Source organism: Trachymyrmex septentrionalis, unplaced genomic scaffold (assembly GCF_001594115.1).
Source record: "Trachymyrmex septentrionalis isolate Tsep2-gDNA-1 unplaced genomic scaffold, Tsep1.0 scaffold2, whole genome shotgun sequence".
In the NCBI taxonomy this organism is placed as follows: Eukaryota; Metazoa; Arthropoda; class Insecta; order Hymenoptera; family Formicidae; genus Trachymyrmex; species Trachymyrmex septentrionalis.
The window spans coordinates 2127987-2151276 of NW_017305179.1; the positions used below are offsets into that span (position 1 = coordinate 2127987).

General features: G+C 33.7%; 6 protein-coding genes across 7 annotated transcripts in view; 2 read left to right on the plus strand and 4 right to left on the minus strand.

Moving 5' to 3' along the window:
- Window positions 1–519: 519 nt before the first annotated feature.
- Window positions 520–1876, minus strand: LOC108747376 (ragulator complex protein LAMTOR2). The gene is made up of 3 exons (XM_018484800.1): window positions 1528–1876; window positions 952–1114; window positions 520–879 (listed from the first exon to the last, which is right to left on the minus strand). The coding sequence occupies exons 1-3, from the start codon at window positions 1593–1595 to the stop codon at window positions 730–732; spliced, it is 381 nt and encodes a 126-aa protein (XP_018340302.1). The 5' UTR covers window positions 1596–1876; the 3' UTR covers window positions 520–729.
- Window positions 1877–2642: 766 nt separating this feature from the next.
- LOC108747516 (coiled-coil-helix-coiled-coil-helix domain-containing protein 2) lies at window positions 2643–4271 on the plus strand. Its single transcript, XM_018485065.1, has 3 exons — window positions 2643–2901; window positions 3096–3478; window positions 4088–4271. The coding sequence occupies exons 1-3, from the start codon at window positions 2861–2863 to the stop codon at window positions 4096–4098; spliced, it is 435 nt and encodes a 144-aa protein (XP_018340567.1). The 5' UTR covers window positions 2643–2860; the 3' UTR covers window positions 4099–4271.
- A 75-nt stretch (window positions 4272–4346) lies between these two features.
- On the minus strand, window positions 4347–10187 carry LOC108747514 (mitochondrial Rho GTPase). 2 transcript variants are annotated; one of them, XM_018485063.1, is made up of 13 exons: window positions 9457–10187; window positions 8838–9043; window positions 8705–8755; window positions 8481–8582; window positions 8366–8407; window positions 8120–8285; window positions 7923–8043; window positions 7660–7852; window positions 7112–7378; window positions 6823–7035; window positions 6550–6746; window positions 6185–6223; window positions 4347–4982 (listed from the first exon to the last, which is right to left on the minus strand). In XM_018485063.1, the coding sequence occupies exons 1-13, from the start codon at window positions 9653–9655 to the stop codon at window positions 4856–4858; spliced, it is 1923 nt and encodes a 640-aa protein (XP_018340565.1). In that variant the 5' UTR covers window positions 9656–10187; the 3' UTR covers window positions 4347–4855. The 2 variants fall into 2 exon arrangements, with proteins under 2 accessions (XP_018340565.1, XP_018340566.1); XM_018485064.1 differs by lacking the exon at window positions 6185–6223.
- A 2493-nt stretch (window positions 10188–12680) lies between these two features.
- On the minus strand, window positions 12681–15837 carry LOC108747312 (chromosome-associated kinesin KIF4A-like). The gene is made up of 7 exons (XM_018484701.1): window positions 15781–15837; window positions 15279–15645; window positions 14749–15043; window positions 14514–14641; window positions 14247–14381; window positions 12865–13044; window positions 12681–12737 (listed from the first exon to the last, which is right to left on the minus strand). Exons 2-7 carry the CDS (start codon window positions 15573–15575, stop codon window positions 12681–12683), a joined length of 1092 nt encoding a protein of 363 aa, XP_018340203.1. The 5' UTR covers window positions 15576–15645; window positions 15781–15837.
- A 2681-nt stretch (window positions 15838–18518) lies between these two features.
- LOC108747313 (chromosome-associated kinesin KIF4) lies at window positions 18519–19360 on the minus strand. The gene is made up of 3 exons (XM_018484702.1): window positions 19337–19360; window positions 19062–19287; window positions 18519–18980 (listed from the first exon to the last, which is right to left on the minus strand). Exons 1-3 carry the CDS (start codon window positions 19358–19360, stop codon window positions 18541–18543), a joined length of 690 nt encoding a protein of 229 aa, XP_018340204.1. The 3' UTR covers window positions 18519–18540.
- Window positions 19361–21309: 1949 nt separating this feature from the next.
- Window positions 21310–23290, plus strand: part of LOC108747533 (protein CutA homolog) — a 3731-nt gene continuing 1750 nt past the window's right edge. The window contains exons 1-2 of the mRNA XM_018485094.1: window positions 21310–21563; window positions 21655–21714. Coding sequence (XP_018340596.1) covers window positions 21409–21563; window positions 21655–21714 — 215 coding nt within the window. The 5' untranslated portion in view covers window positions 21310–21408. The remainder of the gene's footprint in view (window positions 21564–21654; window positions 21715–23290) is intronic.

Below are 23290 nucleotides of genomic sequence, written 5' to 3' on the forward strand. Positions count from 1 at the left end.
CATCCATCGCGTCCTTGTATGTACATGGATGTGTAACGCGAAACGTAATCAAAATCATTTATTTAACGATAGTTAAAAGTATAAATATTCCGGTATGATAAAGATATAGAACTTTAGAACTTTCTATGCAATAACTCTTATCCCTAGTAGTGCAATTCGCAGTAAATGACGAAGAAGAACGTAGATGTTTAACGCTGTTCATTTGATTTTTCGCCAATCCAGTCTTATAAGTCTATGTTCCGACATTATAAATTGGTAACAACTTTATGCATTGAATAATAGTGATTCACACATGCGGCAACTGTTGACATTATATTTCCGATAGGTGAGCTTACGTTAAGTAGTCCTTATGATTATAGTGTGATTTGTAAAGTGAAATAAAAAATTAAACGCAAATTGTTTGTATTAATTGTAACTTATATGAAATAAAAGATTTATTATATACATTAAAGAGTGGCTTTTGCCCTTACTTTCATTTATCTATATACACTTATATATTATTGTATTTGTCTCTATATTCATATAGCATTTACAATTGTGTACAAATGCACGTATTAAAAAATGGAAATGCACGCAAGCTGATACTTCGGATTAATAAAAAATATATTTATACACATACAGTTACAACTTACAAATTCCATTATAAACCATAAATATTATAAGTTAAATTCGTAATCTCTCGAGCACGACTGCAGACTCTTGAAAGTGAATCGATTGTGATATAGTCATTCAAGGCATATTTGCTATTGTTTTTAAGGGTTGATCGAGATACTTGGCCAATGCCTGTGCTTTCTCGCGCAGTAATCCAAATCCTACGTTCTCCTTTGCATACAAACACAAGAGTAAATTGGCTACCTCCGTGATAACGACTTTTCCTTCCTATAAAATTCAGAAAGAGTATAATTTTTTGGCTTCTATAAAACAGTTAAGAAAACTCTAATCCGTTACTACCATGCAATCCATGAGAACGAACTGCAGTTCGTCTTCTTTGAAGGCATTTCGCCCATTCTTCTCGTAAGCTGTCCAAATGTTACTCGTAATAGCAGCTGTAACCCTAGCGTCCTTATCCCCGTAACCACTGTATGCTAATAATCCACCATCTCTGTTGAGCAACCTGAAATGTATATATAAATGTGTAATCAATATCTATGTAATGGTACTTTAAAACATGAAAACATTCTGGTATAACGCAGATGTAGGATTGTAGAATTTTCCATATATCTTTACAGCGTTATTATTAATATTACTCTCTTACAGCACAAAAATTGCACAAAAGTTGCAGCGATATTGCTGTAAATTCTGTGCTGTGGATGGGCTGAGACATCGATTTTCTAAAATTTCGTGCACAAGAATAATTAACAAAAGAAAAAAGAAAGGTACATATTTCCACTTAGTGCAAAGTTACTCTTGTACGAATGACATGTTTTTAGAATGAAACCGGGAATACTGCAAGCGAATTTATACCGAAAAGAAATCAGCTTACACGGCACTCTTATTGATGCTGATCGCTGCAAAATTCTTACTCACAAAGTATTTTCCACGCCCCCGGTATTCGCCTGACTGAGAACCTGCGTGAGCGCCTTCGGCTTCAGCATTTTATTTTTGCTTTCAATATCAGCGCGATTTTCTATTAACAAATTCTACTTTACATGTACATACGCATACGTAGGAATGTATATTGCAGCGAAGTGTGTGGAATTTATTTCAATATTTTGTGAGCCCCTACGTCACTCTACCCTACGTTCCACGATCAGCTGTTATCGCCGAATCAACAAACCTGAAAACGAGAGGGGGGAAAGTTAAAAAAAAAGGGGAGGGAATATAATCGTACAATTCAACAATTGTTATTTCTTGAAACGTGCGAACAACAAAAACTTTACATTATCGATTGTTGTTTGCTTCACGTTATTCGATCCTCTACCAATTTATATCAATTTTACTCCATTCTAATAATGAAGTAACAATCTCGAGATAATATCTTAGGCTACGTTCCAAAACTTCCTCTCTGAGGAAAATTTTTCTCGAAATATATAGTACACGTGACGCATACTATAGCATATACAAGTAAAATCTTCCTCGGAGAGGAAGTTTTGAAACGTAGCCTTAAATAACATTTGCCATTAAACATTAGAGAAAAAGAGAAAGAGGCACGTATTTATGTATATGCTGGGGAAAAAAGTTTAATTGCACATAACAAACGTATGTGAATCGTAGGAAGAATATTAGAAACGATTAATATGAAACTATCAATGTATATCTTAGCCAATTTTTACGTGGCTACGATCGCTTGTGGAAATACGGAAAATCTCGGGGATCAATTTATTTATAGTGCATATATTCTTAGAGAGACACGTCGTTATCATGAGAGGCAGAAATCAACGGAAATTTCGAGAAACAGCTTCGAGTCACGAGTGTCGCTTTCCGCTACTTCGGCTATCTAGAGTCCCTAAAGTAAAAATCCGGACAATTTGATCAAACATGGCGTACGTATATATGCTTATACACATGTGCGTTTACACAACTGTCAATTTGTATAATCGGTGCAATCGAGCCTAAAGAATTTTATAACAATTGCAAAGCTGCTCTTTCTGCTGGAGCAGTCATCAACTTGATGAAAAGCGATAGCTCGCAAAAATAGAGGAATACCTTTTACCAGGCTCTTACTTCTAGGGACTCTATTTCGATTGCACAAACTGACTGCTGAATCGCGAAAGACTGCGCAACGTCTATCTGGTATTTAGTCAGTCTATCGTGATCAGCCGAGTCAGGGGTGAGGTGTGATTGCTGTTAACGTAATTTCAAGTCACTTCACGAGTCTTCCTCGTATTTTTGTAACGCGATCCAAAGAAATTTGAGAAAGATGCCACGACGTGGACGTGCTGCCGCTCCTCCTCCGAGAACGTGAGTAATTAACGTATCTTTAATGGCAAGATAATAAGTTCATTGTGACGGGAACGTCGTTATTCATTGGCGCTCCCTGTTACGTCACTATGGCAAGGTTCACGTGCGTCTCTGACGCAGAAACCTTAAATGTCGCTGTTTTCCTCCCGAATGCGGTATTAAACGAATCCTCTGAAAAGTAGTCTTCGTTTCAGTGTGAGACAGAGTTCACCCGTGGCCGCGCCAGCCCCGTCCCGAGTGCCAGCCCATGCCTCGCCAACGTCACCAATGGTGGCCCAGCCTCAGCAGCCGTCCCTCATGGGCCAAATGGCTGCCACTGCTGGTGGTGTCGCCATCGGATCTGCCGTGGGACATACCCTCGGTCATGCCATGACAGGGCTCTTCAGTGGAGGCAGCGAGGCTGCTACTCCTGCTGCCGCAGAAGTACCACAAGCTGCTGCCCAAAACACTCCTGCGGCATCAGCCGCTGGTGCCTGTTCCTGGGAGGTCAAGCAGTTCCTGGAATGCGCTCAGAATCATGACTTGAGCCTCTGCGAGGGATTCAATGAAGCGCTCCGTCAATGCAAGCTAGCAAACAGTTAGTAAATCTTGCCTTCTTATCTTTAGACACTTTCTAGCAATAGACACAAGTAATACGGTATAGTATAGTTAATTATTAACATCCTTGTTGTTTGCCAATGTTAGACAAAAATGTTACACTGTTTGTCAATGTGGATGTTTTCCATTTGGGATTCCACTTGATGTTCGTACTAAACATCATTTCATCCTTGTTTCAAAATTAAACAAGAAATGCAATTATGAACGCAGCACAAGTATCATTCTATTTTTCGATACTCACTGAATGTAAAAAAAAAAAAAATAATTTTTTTATTGACTTGTGTCACTAATGGAAAGCATTCTGTGTTTTGCTAGAAAGCATTTACAATGTACTTTTTGCTTCATGTTTCTTGCTTTGTATTACTCTTGCCTTTTTATCTCCTTTATATCCTGTTTCTTCGTTTCCTGCCTGAGATAAAATTTGGCGAATTTCAGAAGAAACAAGAACCGTGATAAAACGATTGCAAAGAGAAAAAAAAACAAGAAACAGAAAGGAAAGAACACATTGAAGATTATCAGGCTTTTGTAGTCAGATAGACATGTGTAAAGAGATTGCTGTCTAATTGTTTCATGTATTTTCTGTTTTCAGATATCATGTAAATTGAAATGCGGCGAATCTAGAAATGTCTAGGCGAAATTGAAGTACATGCTCTATGATCTGTAGACTGTTAACGAAATTTCTGTTTATTTTTACTGTTGTTACACATTGTAGAATAAAATAGTCCTGGATCAATCCATAAGATAGTAATAAATTTGCTTCTTTAAATTCTGTAGTTGGCAGTTGCCTTTAATTCCTGAATTATACACGAACATATGTATGTTACAATATAGCAATAAATTAAAACTTGAATAAAGTTACACTTTAATTTAGTTATTAATGAGAAAATTATAAATACCTAATCGCATCATTTTTCGAGAATTTAGAATATATTCGCACACCTTAAAATTCACTAAAATAGTAGATTGTGTGAAATGAACAAGAAATAGACAGTATAGACAATGCCTCACATTTTTTCCCACTTTATATTACAATACATTAAACAAATAACTTATTACAGAAGAAAATAGCTCTTGTAAGATGGATCCCATACTGGGATGAGGATTCGACAAATAAAAACTTCGATATTCTGACCAGAACCAAATAAGCGCACCTCAAATATTTGCACTTTATCATATAGTTTTCTCTAATACTTAGCTATTGTATATTTCGAAAATTAGTGTGTGATTTATGAATATATATATATATTTATATATTTATATATTCCTCCTATATATCGCGGTTATCTATAATACGGCTCTTTTTTTATTCGACGAGAAGAGGCAGTTAAACACGCACAAATAGCACGAATATGATAGACTATCTTTTTTCTGTGTTCAATACGCGCATCATCACGTAGCCGGCGATCGTGGCGATCGCGATTCCCAATCCTGCTTTCCACCAGACCAAGGAGTCCCCTTGCATTAGGCCGAATTGATTTATATGCCTGAAATGTCGAAGCACAAGATTCACTGTCGTTCAGTCGCGCAAGAAACGTTGACTATTCTAGCATGATAAAACCATACTGTCGTACTCTCAAAACATCGTGATTATATTCAGTGATACATGTAGCGAGCAACACAGACATAAATACTGATAAAATTCGGATCAAAATTGACAATGCAGTTTTATCATACAAGTGATATTAAATTGAAAGGAAAATTTTTCCTGTTAGAGTATCTATCCAGTCGACATTAACTAAAAATAACATCTTAATGTTATAATTTCGCACTTAACAATATAAATTAATATGCATGATGTAATACGGTTACATTGTTGAATGGAAAATTGCAACATAGATATGTTATTTTTAGTTTGTGTCGAGTATGTGTTTCAGAGTATGTGTAGAAAAGCAGTTTGAATTGACAGAAAATTCGTAAGAGATTCATTACATGTTACATGCTCATGCAAGAACGAAACCAAAAAAGCGGTGTATACGCTATTAAGTTATGACTTAAAACATGTGGACGACGCAAGGAAGAAACACAAGCAATAATGTGAAATAAAACCTTGTGAAACTCCACCATGGAGAGGGTAAGGATTCGACAAGCAACATGTGGATTGTACGCCTCATATGACTGAAAAGAGCCAATTATATTGTAACGTTTGATCCGTGCGATGACATTTTTTTAATATGAGCAAATTGCCCGACACATTTAACATGAGAAGATGGAAGATGCTTTCTAATTACTTAACATGTCTTTACAAAACGTAGCAAATTAATTCACATATTTTCAGTATTAATAAATAATTTAATCCTTTCAATTACATATTCTTTGTTGTCACGATAAACTTATGATCTTAAAAAAATTAAATTATTTATTAATACAAAAAAATATAAAAATCGATCTATACTCAATTGCACCAATGTCTTAATCATCGTCATAACACTACATCTGTATTCAGCCTGAGAGCTACTAATCAGTACATGAAGTTATCGTGACAAAACGTTAAATTATTTAATACTGAAAATATGTAAATTAATTCGCTATGTTTATGTCAAGACGTCTTAAGCAATTGGAAAGCATCCGAAGTTAACTCCGTAAGCACATGCATCGAGAGGAATATATGACGATTAATTGAATGCAGTTTTCACGATTTGTTCAAGCTTCTAGATTTTTACAGTGTGAAATTGAAATTCGAACCAACCTGTCTCGGTAAAATAATACCCACGCTCCTTGAAAGCGGCTAAACACGAAATATCTTATTGTTAATACCGAATTATCTCCTTTTTTTTCTTTTCTTTTTTAATATTACACTACTATTTCTTAAATTAAATTACAAGAAAAGAACGAGAAGGTGCGGCGTAAAACACTGTTTTCTGAAAGTAATCATTGGAAAATATCGTACGAAAAAAAAAGCGAAGAAGCTTTAAAAATCTCGACGCGTAATCTATACTTTCAGATATGTCAGCTGCAAAGGAAAATATCTACTGTATGTGAATCGAGGCAGCCCGAGATCCATTCGACAAAGTTTCATTAATACCGTTCTTAAAGTGCAATAGGTAAACTTACGGGAAGGCTGCCATTGTAGCTAATTTGACGAAGATTTCACGTCGGATCGTTCGTGAGATGCTGTACGGCTGCGGAGGCATCAGTTTGTACTTGCTGCAAAAGGCAGCCGGTTGCAACAGATAGCTCTGCTTTACCTCAGAAAGGTCACTTTTATTCGCTACTATCAGAACGGGAATCTTACTATCGGCGAAATATTTCTGCAAAGACATATACATTGTTTATCATCGTGAATATATTTCAATCGTTGCAGATGCAAGAAGACTCGATGCTCACGATGTAAATGCGCGCTATATACTCGAATGACTTTGGATTACTGGCGTCGTAAACAAGAGCAGCCGCATCGCACTGTATTTCCGCTGGCGTTAAAGCATCCTGAACATTCATCACGTTTATATCCTTCAATACTATGGTTTTCTCCTGCCCATACACATGTAATGTATTCACAGTAACGTGAGCGGTCGATGGTACCTCCTTGTCATTCAGTTTCTACAATTTCGCATAAAGAAATTTAATCGCGACAGTTTTTTTGGTCGAAGTTCCTGAAAAGTAATCAGTGATTTACCTCGAGTTTAGGGTCGATAAGAGTTCTACATAACGTAGTTTTCCCGCTACTTTTCGGTCCTATGACATGACAAGTATAAACATTTCTGCTGGACTGCTTCTTTGCCAGATCTACCTTTTTCTCACGAGTCACGACAATGGAGCTTGTTTGACACTCGTTGTGATACATGTTGTATCCCAGATATGCCATGTATTCCAAGGTTTTGCGAACGTTTGTTAGTGTCAGCAATGTCCATTGACACATGTACCCTTGGAACGTAATCCATCCCTGTGAAATATTACGCACACATTATGCCAAATTAAGGTGCTTTCAAATATACGAGTATGTACATGTATACATATTGTTGTCTAATATTTTTCCATTTCTAAAACCGACATATCGGTTTCTTATCGTTTAATATTCTTTGTCGATTTATTCTATATCAAGTTTCAAATCTAACAGTTTATTTTTATTGAAACCGTCGTGCCGATCAGCACATTGGCTTCTTCTTCTACTTTCATAAAAAAGAATCGATCAGTGTCAGAAGTAACGATGATGCGAACCGCTACCTTTTCGTTCGTAGCTACGGTGTATTTATATTCATCACCCCATGGTGGGAAAAGACATCGCGAAAACAATGACTCCATTTCCAAGGGTGAGAGAGCTCCGTCGCGATCGCGATCGTGCTGCATAAACAGTAATGTTAAAAACTCCTGTCCCTTGTGCGATAATTCCGTGCTGCAGCCAGATGGAATTTTCAATCTGAAAACCGGAATTATTCAGTGACATTTATCGGAAGAACTCTAAGTAGCTCTGTGATCTTTGTACGTACGAAGGGTGAATATATTCTTTTGACATTTGCAGCTCATTGTTATATCCGAATTTCCTTAATACAGCCCAAGTCGTTTCGTTTCTTCCGCGTTGTATGAATAAACATTGTAAGTACATAAAACCTATGTAATTGCAATTAATGAATGATTTATGTAAATTTGCTTAGATTTAATATGAAATAACTAAAATATATCTCACCTTTCATCGTGACACACCCATTACATATACCGTCGCAGATGTTTTTTGATAGCACAGCTTTTACATCCTCCAGTACTTGTGGTTGTAATGGCGTGTTGAAGCACCACTGCTGAAATGCATTTAACTCCATATCGTTTAAAAGTCCGTCGTTATCTACATCACATATCTGCATTGGGAAAAAAAACAATATAATTTATATCATAAAAATTATGATTTTTTTTTTGTATATTTATATGAAACGCTTACTTTAAAAATTCGCTGTAGGGCAGTTTTACATTCTTCTGTGAGCTGAAATAATAAGAGATTAAATTTAAAAAAAATTTAGATATTAAATTAAAGGAATATAAGATAAATATCTCACCTCCTGTGTGTCATAATTATATAAAGGTGTAGTCGGATGCAGAACTGCCTTTTGTGCATAATAAAATGTTTCCGAGACATTCTGAAGTGTTTTTGCCGAACACTGGAAAGAGATACATCACATTATTTTATATAACGTTATTTTATATAACTTTTATATTCTTTTATATAACATTCTTTTATATTCTTCCATTTTTCTCATTTATCAGCAAAACAGTATCTTACCTCTATGCAACTTTCAATCTCTGTGAACTCTTTCATAATAGGATATACAGCCTGGAATTGCAAAAGTGGAAGTCATTAACACATATGTGCTAAATGAGGATGCTAACTGAAATCTCTGTAAGAGACTGCAAACCTCTATGGTGGAATAATCCACGAGATCAATCTTGTTGCCTACAAGCACAACTGGACACCGGTTGTCGGACGAGCATCTTCTGATTAATGGTAGCCAATAGCTGGCAGCTCTGTCCAGAGTGTCCTCGTCGTCCACGGAGTAAACTACGCATATCACATGTGCCTTTTGAATCTCCTCTGCTAGTTGATCCTCTGTTTGCTCCACGGCTACAAACAACGTCAAATTTTTGCTTTAATATAAGACAGGAGGAGATACAATTGATGTAACAAATTCTCTAACAAATTATCTAGACAGCACAAAATCCAAAATCAAGACAGATGTATTAAAGACTGTTTTATATCCTGATTTTAGGATTTCATAGTCAATCCTTATATCTAAAATCACCTTAAGTATAACTTTTTTAAAACGTATAAACCACAGAGATTATAGTATAATATTATTATCTTAAGACAATTACTTAAGGCAGTTTTGAAATAAGAGCTAACCTTAGAGCTAACCTTCGTATTGTCTAAGTTTCTAATCATGTTAAGATGTCTTAATATCTTGAACATTACGAAGCAGTATAGCACTGCGATACACAGAATTAAAAAGAGAGAAATACAGGAATGCTCGAGGATACCCGAGTAATCGACTATATGCGTCGGCACTTGCTCCGGGGTGACATCCGCCGGTATCGTGATCTCCTCGGCCTTACTTGGAACCTCCTCCGCGTATTCCTCACTCACGAGGGACAATATCAAGGAGGTCTTGCCGACGCCGCGCTCGCCGATGAGCAATATCCTGACGTTGCGTCGAGACGTGACCGGACGCTGCACCATGCTGCCCGCCGACTGTACCGTTTCAACAACGAACGGCGTTCAATCCCTCGCGAACGGCATCTTCACTCCGCACCTCCCGGAGGAGTCACGGTGACCGGGATATAACCTGCAATACCGCCGCGCGAACGCGCCAACAACACACGGCACCAGCCTTGGCAATTCTATCTTACGTTGACATTTTATTTAACGTTGGCGACGACAATCAACGACGCATCACACTCTCGACTCTTATTTCCTCTCTTTCTTTTCGAACTTTTAGAACAGAGTGTGTATCGTGCCGTAGAAGGATCGCACTTTGCCTCAAGCCTCAACGCTTCATCGAGATCAGCTCCAATCGTCGCCGCTGGAGACTAAGTAAATCTTTTTTGGCGGATTCGGCTAAAGTAGTAACGCTCCGAGGGTGGCCTTTTCAAGGTTATCTATGCCACCGCAATGAATGATACCGTGTGTGTAAATGTACATACATGCGTAATACGTAACAGTGTGCGCGCATGAAGATCCGTTCGTTTTGCGCCTTGCACTTACGTTTCTCTGTAATGTACAACGGATAAGAAACATGCCATACTGAAAAAAAATCAAGCATTCTGACTGATTGCTCATAACTCCATTAAAAATCATTTTGTACTACAATTAAATAAAAAAAAAAAAAAAAATAGATTCTTAAAGCTGATACGTTGCTCTATTGAGTACTATAATTGCCATTAAAAAAAAAAAAGAATATACAGGGTGTCTGATAATTGTTTTGAGAGAATTCGTGGACATGTAGAGCGGACTAAACTGCAAGAGACGAAAATTGTTTATTTTCTTCTCATAGAGCTCTAAGAATTTTTTTAGAATTTTTTAATACCGTACCTTCTCATGTTGTTAAAAATGAGAGAATGCAGTATTAAAAAGTAAATTGATAAAAGTAAATTGATAAAAAATTCTGAAAAAATTCATAGAGAAGAAAATTAATAATTTTCATCTCTTGTAGTTTTTCTGTAAAGAGTTGATAGTATTTGAGTAAAAAATTATTGAAAACTAATTTTCGGCAATTTTTAGCAATTAATATTTTGTTAACTATTGCGAAAATTGCAAAATGATGGAGGACTTTCCGTCTCAATTTAGTCCTTTCTACTTATATCCACAAACTCTGTCAGAACAATTATCAGACACCCTGTATAAATTTGAGCTAAAACTGTAGTATTACCGTTCTTATAATCATTGCGCAATGATCATAACGATAATATAATATCATATTTTTATAACTCAAATTTCTATCTATATATTTTACATTTAAAAAAATTAGCATGATATTATTCGATAGAGCTAAGTTTCAGCTTTTAGAATCTGTTTTATTAATTACGGTACGATAATTTTTAATGGAATTATGAGCAATCAAAATCAGAATGCTCTTTTATTTAATCCGCGTGTAACTTGGTAACAAAAAGTCGTAGGAATATTTTTTTAAAAACGAACTTTTAAAAAAAGCTTTAAGCTTTCACGTCAAGTAATCGAAAATTTCGCAACAAATATATTCTACATATCATTTAAACTAACAAAATTTTACAGAACTTTTTCTCCAACCTATTTTCGGTATAATATTGCAATAAGTTTTATGCATTTTAACAAATAATATCACACTTTCTAATAAATTTTTCATACTGATAAAGCTATTATCTTACATGGAACAAGTACATATGATAACATGACAACACTTTTTATGACTCAATAAATTGATTTAATTTATGTGGATTGGAATAACTGTAAATTATAATGAAAACCATCCTTAAATAATCAATAATAAAGTAAAAGAATCGCCACTATATAATGGCAGGAGATTCAAATTATTCAAATCTACTCACAAAAAAGAAATGGAAACACGCAGCAAAAATTTAAAAAAATATATAACTTATTAGACAGAAATTATAGCAAACACAGAATAATACAATTGTATCGGGAAAAAAATGAGAATAGCGAGTTTTTACTGAAAAAGTGAGCAAAAATGAGCCTTTTTCAAAATAGTGAGTAAAGTGAGAATAGTGACTCAGCAGCAAATCTGGATCTATAATAGATGTTTTAAGCCTTAAGCCTTAAGAAATTGATCAATTACAGTTGAATGTGAGAAGAATAATTGACTATTATTCGTCCATTTTTTTATGGCTTAAGGGGATATTCTATATAATCTGGCAGGTAAAAAAAATCAAATTTTTTTTTACATATTTTGCAAATATAGAAAATATGTTTATAAAAAGAATAAGCTCGATTTGCAAAATTAACAAAGTTATAGCATCTAATAGGGAGCGATCTTCGGCTCGTTTTCATAAAAAAACTGCGAGGTTCGAAAGATATCGACTTTCCTATTTCAAACGAATTTGGTGATGAGAAGAAAAATGAAGAAGCTGGAAATGTTGCAACACATTTAACGATTTGCGGCGACAGAACATGGAAAAAAAGAAGATTTTAGCTGATCGTAAGTAAAATTATCTCTATATAATCAGTATAAAAAACTTTAAACGCGTTTTTCTCGAAACCATATTTTTCAAATAGGCTCCCATGATATCTCGAAAATCAGTTGACCAATCGAGTCGGGCATATGCACACATCTTCAGCACATATATAGCCCGTACTGCGATCAAGTCGAAATATATATTTTTGTAATTTTTATAATCATTTTGATGAAAAAAAAGGCAAAATGTCCGGGCCCTTGACTATGATTGGTCAATTTTCTCTGATAGCTCGATTTATATGATAAATTCGATTATAAAATTGGTAATTAGACATTAATAATACATAATATTACGACTTATATAAGTAATCGATATTATTGTACAAAACATAAAATGTAAACAAATGGGGAAGACTCCGATTGCACACATCACATGTATCGCTAATTGGCCAATTAAAAAATTATCATGTTTATGTCAAAATATAAAAAGTGAAATAAATATTTGTGATAGAAATTAGAATATATACAATATGAGTATAATACTATGAAATAAATGTACTTTTCAGGCAATTGGAAAAAAATTATTCATCTTCTTTTCTAATCACATCTCGCTTCATCTGACATTGCAACGTCTGAAAACAGCGTAGTACGCAACTGGAAAGAAAAATGCGAATAAAAATTGATAGTGTATACATATACTATATATATATATACTAATTAATATAATATCTAGACACATAAATATGATATGTATCTAAATATAATATAATGTGACACTTACATTCTCTTTGTTTCTATTCTGACATTGTTCCGAATCACAGTCACAGTTGTTGCAGGTAACGTTATTCTTATGACACGTACATATCCGCGTAGCACATTTTGTTTTACAAGTACATTTTATCTCATTATTAGGTTCTATCTTGTTAAAGGTCAATTGTTGAACTGAGAATTTCGATTTATTCTAAATAAAGAAAACAATTATTGAAATTTCACGTCTATATAATTTCACGCAATTATACAGACTATGTAGTTTTTGTATGTTTTGCACTTTTTTGTACATACAACAAGAGACCCTCGTGAAGTGTTAAATTCTAATTTTGATGAAACTTTATATACATATTGGCTATATAAAAAGATGAATTTAGAAAATATCAGTTGCGGAAAAACAGTTTTAAAGGACTAGCGCATAATCAAGAAATAAGAACAGGAACAGGAATTAATAGCGTATTCGATTTACTTATTGACTTCGAGCCGACATTTTGTTTTTTTTTAGCTGCATTTCTTGCACAATTTAGCTCTTCTTTTGGAGCTAAACCGAAACAGACCATTAACTCGGGCTTAGTAAATCTAATATGCTATAAGAATTTCAACCTGTCAGAAACTATGTATTCCACAATGCATAGTTTTCGAATGATTGAAATTCTTATTCTCTGTTTCTTTGATTGCGCAGAGTCCCTAAAAGTGAAATCATCCCTTATTTGTTATATTTAATTATTTTTTTAAAAACAATTATTAACGTGAGTGTAAATAGAGATAATTAAAATTATTACAAAAATCATTGTTTAGAAAATATTTTTTGATCTCTGGAACAGTCAGAGATATTATGAAAAAAGCTAAAACCCACGTTACCCTATAAGAAGATAATTCTATCCCTTAAAATCTTTTTTTTTCCGCCGCAACTGATTTAATTCATCTTTTTATGTAATCTGTGTGTACAAAGTTTCATTAAAATCAGAATTTAACACTTTGCGAGATTCCCGTTATTAGTAACAAAAACTGGATGACAAAAATGGCACAGAAACAAATAAGTATCGATAAGATATATATGACATTTGTCGTAATTAAGACAGTTTCTGTAATATAAATTTACCTGTAATTTTTGTATGCGATTATAAAGCGGCGTATTCTTCCAATCTGGATCTTTATCGACATCGTCTTCTATTACTAAACTGTCATCGTACGATAAGTAAGCATTCTCGTCGAATATTTCTTTTTTTATTTTACTTTCCGTCTTTCTTTTCTTGGGCGATAATTTTTTATTTCCATCTAAATTCTCTGTCGAAACCTAAAACGCATAATAATAATAATTTCATTCTTTTTTCTGAGTAAGCACACAGAGCATATTTACTTTTTTTTATAAACGTTTCATAAAATCAATTATACCTGTCTTTTTACAGATTTTGTCAAAGATTTTTCAGTATCGCTAGTATCAGATAAATCTTGCGAACAAGATATTTTATTTACTCTCTCCTGTTTTTCATACTCTTCTAGTCGTGCTTCTAGATTCTGGTACTTTTCCTAAAATGTCAATTATCTTTGTATAATTGACTTGGCGGCATATTATGTATATCCACATAATATGGATAATATATACATATAAATATACATCATACGTATAACATGCAATATTTCTCTATGATATATACTTACTTTCAATTCGTTATATTTGTAACATAGTTGCTTCCTGTCTTGTGTAACTATATTAAATGCTGTTTTAAGTGCTACCTTTGCGTCTATTATTGTACGTATCATATTCCATCGAGTATTTGTTTTAGTTTCTAAAGAAAAAGAAACTTATTGACGGATTACCGCACTTGCTAGTAAAGTGACTCTCAATGCTCCCCGCTCAGTAAAATTACCCAAATCAACTTAACAGAGATCTTACCCTGATCTGACTCAAGAAGCTTTTGTTGCAGATCTGCAATTTGTATGTTACGCAATTCTATGAATTCAGTAACAGTTGCAAGCTCCTTTTCATCCGGATCATTATTTTTTTTAAGTTGCTCCAATTGATATACCAATGAAGCTCTATCTTGCATTAGTTTTTCAAGAGAATAATCTGCTTCTACGATGGCCATTAATACTTCCATTTCTTGCGCGATCCAAGTTTTTATCTCTTCTTCGCTATTGACCTTCTTTTCTTGTCGTTGCATCGCCTTTTTCTGCATCTCCAAAGCACCCTGCCATAAATAAATCACTCAGCTTAATAGCTCGCGTAGTAGAAATGCCGTTATGAAATGTCAACATGTAATAAGCCTATTATTAGACAGAATAGATCATAGATACGGTCCATTTTGCGGAATCTACAGCGCTTGTAAGCATTATTTGTCCTTGTTTAACATTTAATAGACAATAAGAATGAAATAATGCTTACAATGAAAACTGAACGCACCTATTATTGGCAAAGAAACGTACCTTTAATCTTTTGTTAATTGCAAAAGCTTCCTCCATTTTCCTTTTAAAAACATTCTCCTGTTTATTATGTTGTATTTTCATGCGAAGCATTTCGTAAGTACGTTTACGATCTTGCGTTCTTAATTTAATAATTTCCTTTTCCTTGGATTGTTTCCACTTTGTAAAATTATTTGCATCGTTGCGCATCTGTCTGATAAGCTTGACTCGAGTTTCTTTTAACGATTGTATCTCACTGGAGAGAGTTTTAATTCTTTGATCCTGTTTCTCTTTCGCTTTGATTATCTTATTCTGTTCCATGCATCTACGTGTCAATTCCGCTATCTTTTTTTCCAGTTCTTGCACTCTTTTACGACGCGTCTCAGCCAATCTGTGCACAAAAAGCATTATAAAGTATTAGACTCTGTCTACAATAGGTGTAATAAGTCTTTTTTTAAGCTTTAAGCTATGAGACGTTAATTAATCCTAAGCTGTAAACTTTACAGTTGAGATCTGATTAGCTTACTTAAAGTTTACGCCTTAAAGTAAAAGATTTCTTAGAAAAAATCTAGAAAAAAGTCGCGTCACAATTTAAAGCTTAGAACAAAAGGCGAAAGACTTAATAGTACACTTATCGATTAGTACCCATATTCTTTATAACTCTTCACGGCAATATTGTTACATTATCGTTACAGGATGTCTCAGAATAACCATCAAATATTTCGTGCGCAGGTAGAGCAGATCAAATTAAGTCGAAAAGTCCTCTACCATTTTGCAATGTTCGCAATAGTTAACAAGATATCAGTAACTAAAAATCGCCGAATATTGGTCTTTAATAATTTTTTACTCAAGTATTACCAACTTTACAAAAAAACAGCAAGAGACAAAAATTATTTATTTTCTTCTCATAAAGTTCTGAGAATTTTTTCAGAATTTTTTAATACCGTATTTTCTCATGATAATAAAAATAAGAAAATGCAGTACTAAAAAGTTGATAAAAAATTCTGAAAAAATTCTTAGAGTCCTATGAGAAGAAAATAAACAATTTTTATCTCTTATAAGTTTTTTTGTAAAATTGATAATATATTTGAGAAAAAAATTATAGAAGACCAATATTCGGCCATTTTTAATAATTAATATCTTGTTAACTATTGCGGAAATTACGTTCTCCTTGACCCATTCTACACCCCCAATGCAATTTCGACCTTACTTAACAGACCTGTATATTACATTATCATTACATAACAGACATTATATATACAATATATATATATAAAATAAAAAAAACCAATATTAAGACTTTATAATAAAAAAAAAGCTGATACTGTGTCGTTACTAACAGTTACAGAATCGAGGGTACAAGTTTTAAAACCACAAAATGTATCAATGATACGTAGTAATGCATGGCTCAATGCGAGAGTAGTCGACTCTTAATCGGCAGATCTTGAGTTCGATCCCTTTCATATATACCACGATTTTCGATTCACAATTTACGTGGAATCGAGGCATAAATAGGGGCGCCGAGTGGTTCGCCACTCGGTGCGATTGATTGATCTGTGGATCCAGGTTCAATCCTACCTGCGCCCCGCATACACGATTTTTCGCGTTCGCCGTTCGGATTCGGCGTTAAATTGTAGGTCCCTTCGAGTATTGACAAACACTAAAGAGTAAGAATGCAAATTTCTACCAAAAGTAAGCGAGCCTCTGCTCTCCGAAAAGGCTAAAAAACTAATAATTGATACGCATGGTATTGTGACCCCTCAAATAGGGTCAAAAAACCAAACTCAGGGAATGTACTAAGAAGAGACATAAACAATCTTTGTATTTGTAAAAACTAAACTTACTAAAAAGATAAATAGAGAAGCTAGGCGGCAAAAGCGCTCTCTAAAATAACTTACTTAGAACTGACATTGTGAGAATGAACCGCTTGTAAATTCTCCTCTTTTTCCGCATGTAGTCGTTTGATTTCTTGTTCCATCTCTATGACATTCTTACGACTTTCAGCGGTTACTTGCGTTACATTTTTCAACAGTTCCGACACAAGGCTTTCTTTGAGTGCCAATTCCTTATTAATAGTTTGGACTTCGTTATTTCGCTCCGCTTGCCGTAGTGTGTGTTCCTCTTCCTTTCTATCAAAGTAATCCAAATTATCCTCGATGTCGTTCAATTTCTCTGTACGTACACATTCTATATCTTCTTCCGTATGCATGACACAATGTTTGGAGTTGGATATTTTATGATTTATAAGTTCTTCGGATGTTTTCTTCTCATTATTTTGGATATCTATGCGCATAAAATAACATCAAGTTTGTAGTTTATAAAAAAATAATTAATGCAATGTTCACACACAGAAAAACTCACCTAACATCTTTTCATATATCGCTTTTAATTTATTTCGCTTTTCATCGTCGATTTCGGGACAAGAATCGAAATCTTGTAAAACTTGCTTAAATTCATCAAGTAATAACGATATAGTAAATCTGATTTTTTCCCGAGCCTGTTCGGCCATCTCCGCTCGTTCGTGCATAACTACGATTTCTCCTAAATTCGAATTCAACTTTTCCGTCATATCTCTAAACTTTTGTTGTAATACACTATATCTCTCCTCGAGTGCCTCGTGTTCCTTCGGACATGTTATGCCAAATTCCTGATTCGCAAGAGCCAGCCGCAGTTCTTGAACTAATTTGTTCAACCGATTGATCTCTGCTACTTTCGGATCTTGGTTCACAATTGGCTTATTCTTTATCTTGCGTGCGCGATCCGCATATCTCAATGTACTAAGAGTTTCATCCAAGTTATAATCTGCAAATAGAGTTTTCATAATTTAATAGATGTTGAAATTTGTTAGAATACACAGTAGTAGGCATAGCTAGTTGGACAAATGAGGGCGCAGAAGAGAATAAGAGTGTGCGAATACCAACCAGCAGGACTGACACAGGCAACCATAAGAGTCATGGAATTACCACCCAAGGAATCTTGCAACAATCTTGTAAGTTTACTGTCTCTGTATCCGATATATGTTCCAGAGGCACCATCACCGAGTTGTGAAATAACATTGCCTAAAGCCAATAATCCCTTGTTTATATTCACACCTTCTTTAAATCGTTCCCCAGTTGCTTGAGTTTTTTTACTACGTTCGGAACCCGCTAAATCAACTAAATGAAATTTCGCCACTGTCGCTGTATTCCTGTTTGAAAAGTCGAATTATTTCCATCTTCATACGTTTTGTCGTAAGCTAGAATGATAGAATAAAAAACAGTAGTAGGAATTAGAAAGCAACAATTACTCACGGATCATCTTTCTTTTGCTGATGTATACATAATGTAAATATAGCATGACTACGACTGCTATGTGCATTCATTGCGGTTGCACCTGTTACGCGACCCAAGGAACCTTGGGCCAGACATTTTAACGTTTCTTGAGCATCTTCAACTGGTTTCTCAGTTATACCGACAATTCTTATGTTTTTATTATCTTCTCTAATATCTACAATGGATTGGCTTTTCTGCTTATCAGATAAAAGATCATACAATTGTTCTTGATACAATTCCATGAATGAGACTGCTACTTTGAAACTCCAATCTTCCTTGGATTTAATTACCTCAAATATATCATATATAGCTCTTGGTATAATACCCTTTTCTCCCACACCTGTATAATTGGTACCCATAGAATGGGTTTTACCACTTCCAGTCTGTCCATATGCTAATATTGTAACATTATAGCCTACAAAATATCTTTAATGTAACGCAGACGCAACATTCTATCTAAAAAATATAAAGACTTGAAAAAATATGAAATATTTACCTTGAAAGATATTATCTACGAGTTGTTTAATCGCTGTATTATAAAAATCTTCCTGTCCAATGTGAGGAGGAAACACATAATTGTATGTGAACGCTTTGTCAGTATTGCGTATACGGACTTGCGGTTCTCCAAGTGTAACATCTAAACATGTTTGACAACCTTTTTCAAGCTCATTGTCTACTAATGGACGGATACGTAAAGCAACGGTAACCGTATTATCACACATCTGCAATAACAGTGTTACATTAAACATATATTAAATGTATTGGGAACACAGCATAGAGGCATATCATACCCATCACACCATTACTAGATATTTAACAATATTTCTTGAGATTCATACACAATTCATATTTTATTACTATATATGTAGTAAGTTTAATTTGTTTGAGTTAAAACAGTCTATGTTTCTTAAATTATTTTTGAGTTATCAAATATTAAAAATGTATACAAATACATCCGTTTATTCAATACATAATAGTCAAACTTGAAAGTTTAATTTAAGATAAATACATACAATTATTGAAAGTAATATCAAAAGTTAAACAAGATCAAAAACATATGCTGTAATTCGTAGAACAAGTTGGAAGCTTCTAAACATCAACTAAGTAATGGAGTCTTAAAGAAAAAGACATTTACACATTTTATTATAGTATTCCAATACTATCAAATATTTGTCTAAAACACATTCATAACGCCTTGCCTGGTTGATGTGCAACTTTCAATATTTCTAAGTAAGTCTCAAATGAAGGGATTCAGTCAATACAATGCCTTTTTCATCAAATAAAAAAAAAATAAACATTAAATAAAAATAAACCACATCCATTAATAAGACAAAATATTTTACAAGAAAAAAAAATTTTATAAGAAAACATATTTACTTTAATTATATTTATGTTCTTTTTAAAATTAGAATTAATGCACAAATTTTGCTATTATTTGACTATAGATGCCAAAGTATCTTTTACAAGATTATCAAAAAATCGTACTTACCGTTCATGCAATCTCTCGACTCATCACACGGAGCGTAACGGAATATATTCTAAAAAAATTATACACGACTCATGGAGAATCACAAGATATTTCATATGCGCATTTCTTCTTTTAGTTATATCTAATTATGCCAGCCTACTTTTCAACATCTTCCAACGAAGGTCAAACAGTCAAATGTTACGCATATGTATGTAACAAAAGCCTCCCGACTTCAAACTATTGACAAAACGCGGGCTGTTTTTTCTTTCACGTGGTTTCACACGTGATACAATATTTATCCTTGTTATTCACCGAATATTAAACAAGGATAAATGATGCACCATGCCAAAGAGAGACCTTTCTGATCATGCGCATCATGCATAAACGCAGCCACGGTATCGATATTAAGGTGCCTTTACATGGCGGCGTCAAAGCAGTCGCAGTAATATGTTTAATAATTTTACTAAAATTGAATTTAATCACCGACGAGGTATTATTAAAGACCGTCAATCCTGAGCAAATTTTCGGCGATATAAAAAGACTACCCCAAGGGTAATTGAAGAGCGCTGACATTATCAACAATTGATATAAATTTGCTATTATTAAGATAAATATTTGGCTCGTACATTAATAAATTCATGATTTTTTATTACATAAATGTTCCATAAATAAATATACATACTTGTAAAGCTATAATATCTTATATATTGCAGAAAAATTACAATTTTTTCTCTGCAGTTATCATCTTTGTTGATAATCAAACTTTGACAATAACACTGAAATCACAATTTTATAGAAAAATCGATTATTATTGAGTTCTAAATGCATAAATATATCTACTGAACTAATAAATCATAAAATTAGTACAATATTTTCAGTTTTTTACTCTGAATTATTTCAATATTCACAAGGACGCGAACTCCCGGAGGGAGTAAGGATGTTAGTCTTTAATAGTATCTCGTCGGTGATTTAATGTACGAGATACGCTAATAGTGAAATCTTGTAGTTTACACTGTACAATGTAAATAAAGGACCCCCCGCACAAAATCATAGGATTTTGGCCCTCGGTGAAATTGGCTGAAATTTTAGTATATATTATTAGTCCTGGAAATGTAAAAGTCAAATTGATATATAAAGCATTATAATTGAGATATGAATTCCAATTTCCAATAGAATATGTAGAGAGCAATAATAAGGACGAATTGTATTCTGCAAGATATGTATAAAAGTTTCAATTTCTACCACTATGGCAACACTGACTTACCTCGCTTTACCCACGTGGTCTCTACATATGTATATTGATCAGCGTTTGATCGAGGTTGGAATCAGCCTAGTAATAAAGTCTTGCCGGCTTTCTGTAGTAAACAACTGGTAAATGACGCGAGCCACTCTCGTGACTTTGTTGATGCTGCTTTGCATAGCACGGAGTATCCGTTCCCAGATTTACCAAAACATGTCGAGTCTCGCCGGCGTGCATTCTGTGGCGTACGTTACCGTGCCAGACGACGCAGTTGCGAAAAGATTAGCACGGTAAGAGTAACACTAGGAAATGATGAAAATTATTGTTACGCCTCGATGAGAAGTGTTCCTTTAACGCGTTTCTCTTTTTCTTTTCACAAAGAGGTCTAGTCGAAAACAAGCTCGCTGCCTGCGTTAACATCATCCCGCAACTCACGTCCGTGTAAGTTTCTCTTGTATTTATTGTTCAGTTTGTGTGTTTAGGCCAGGATTGTGATTTAAAATAAATAAAATAGTGATCTCTTTTTCATGTGTATCTAAAATACATGATTTGAAGGACATGTATATCCATGTATCTCAATATATGGTTGCACGTGTATTGAAATATACAGGTATTGCACACCACGTGTTTAGAGTGCGTCCATATTATCGAGCTGAAACGCAAGCCAAACATCGAATCGCGAGCATTTCGGTAAACATTTGTTACGCGGCTCGACAAAAAACAATGAAAGTTAACCGAAATGCTTACGGCTCAATAATATGTTTGGATACATCCTAATGTATTCACATTTTATTTCGTGCAATTATTAATGTACAACAAGATTTAAGTATCCTTATGAAGTAAACACATAGGTTGCAAATTAATTTCTTTGTCCATAAGTTAATTTGTATGTCTTATTTTATTTAAATAGCTTTGTTATACTTTTTAATAGTCATAAAGAAGAAGAGACAAAATAGAAATGAGCTGTAATAATAGTTTGATATAATAAATAATATAGCACATTAACTCTTAATCTACACTTTTAGATCGTTCACGTATCTCTTTTGTTTAAAATACTAAGAGCACTTGATCAAATATCGGTCTCTTTTCTGTTCCTAAAAAAAATTTGGCATCTAGAGAACAAGTTTTGTACGTTGCCGGCCTCAATTCATGAGTATCCTTTAACTAGAATAACTTTGAAGTTCATCTCTGGATCACAAATGATCCATTATATGTATAGAGTGTACATTTTTGTAATAGAAAAAATTTTATTTTTTCTTTATTTTCAACTAATTCTTGTTTGTATCGCGGGAAGATTTCGCGAATTATTAAAAAATTTAATCCTACAACATATTAACTCTTAATAAATACGATGGTTTTTGGCACCCTTGTGTTAAATGTTGCTTGTAATATTATATATTGTTATCTATATGTTATAAAGAATATTTTCCTAATAAATTATAATTTTTTTTAACACAATAGCAATAACAAAATGCATTGTTTAAAATATAAATGCACTATATCTTCAATTTATAGCAATTTATAGCTATTCACATAAAAAAAAACATTTTTAGATTAAATTTTTGGACAGTCGACGCTTGAACTATTCTTTTGTAATTTGAAATGTCAACTTTAAGATATTGAAACACATTTTTCCTTTAAACATTTTTGTTTTAGAGTTTTACATTTTTGTATGAAAAAGTGTAAAAAATGTTTTTCTTTAATTAAACTATTTTAATAATATTTTCAATTTTTTAAAATACTGTGATAATATGACAAATTAAATTAAATTGACAAGCAATTTTTAATAATTTGATATTCAATCTGGTATCTTAGAAAGATGTTAATAATATGCTGAAAAACTGTAAATAAACTGCCTCGGTAGTCTAAAAGTTTAGGACGCTCGTATGAAATACAAGAGATCCGGTTTCGACTCCCAGCCGAGGTAATATTTTTCGCAATAAATTTATTTACAATTTTTCAGTACATTAACATCTTTCTAATAAAATGTCAAATTGAGCATCAAATTATTAAATTG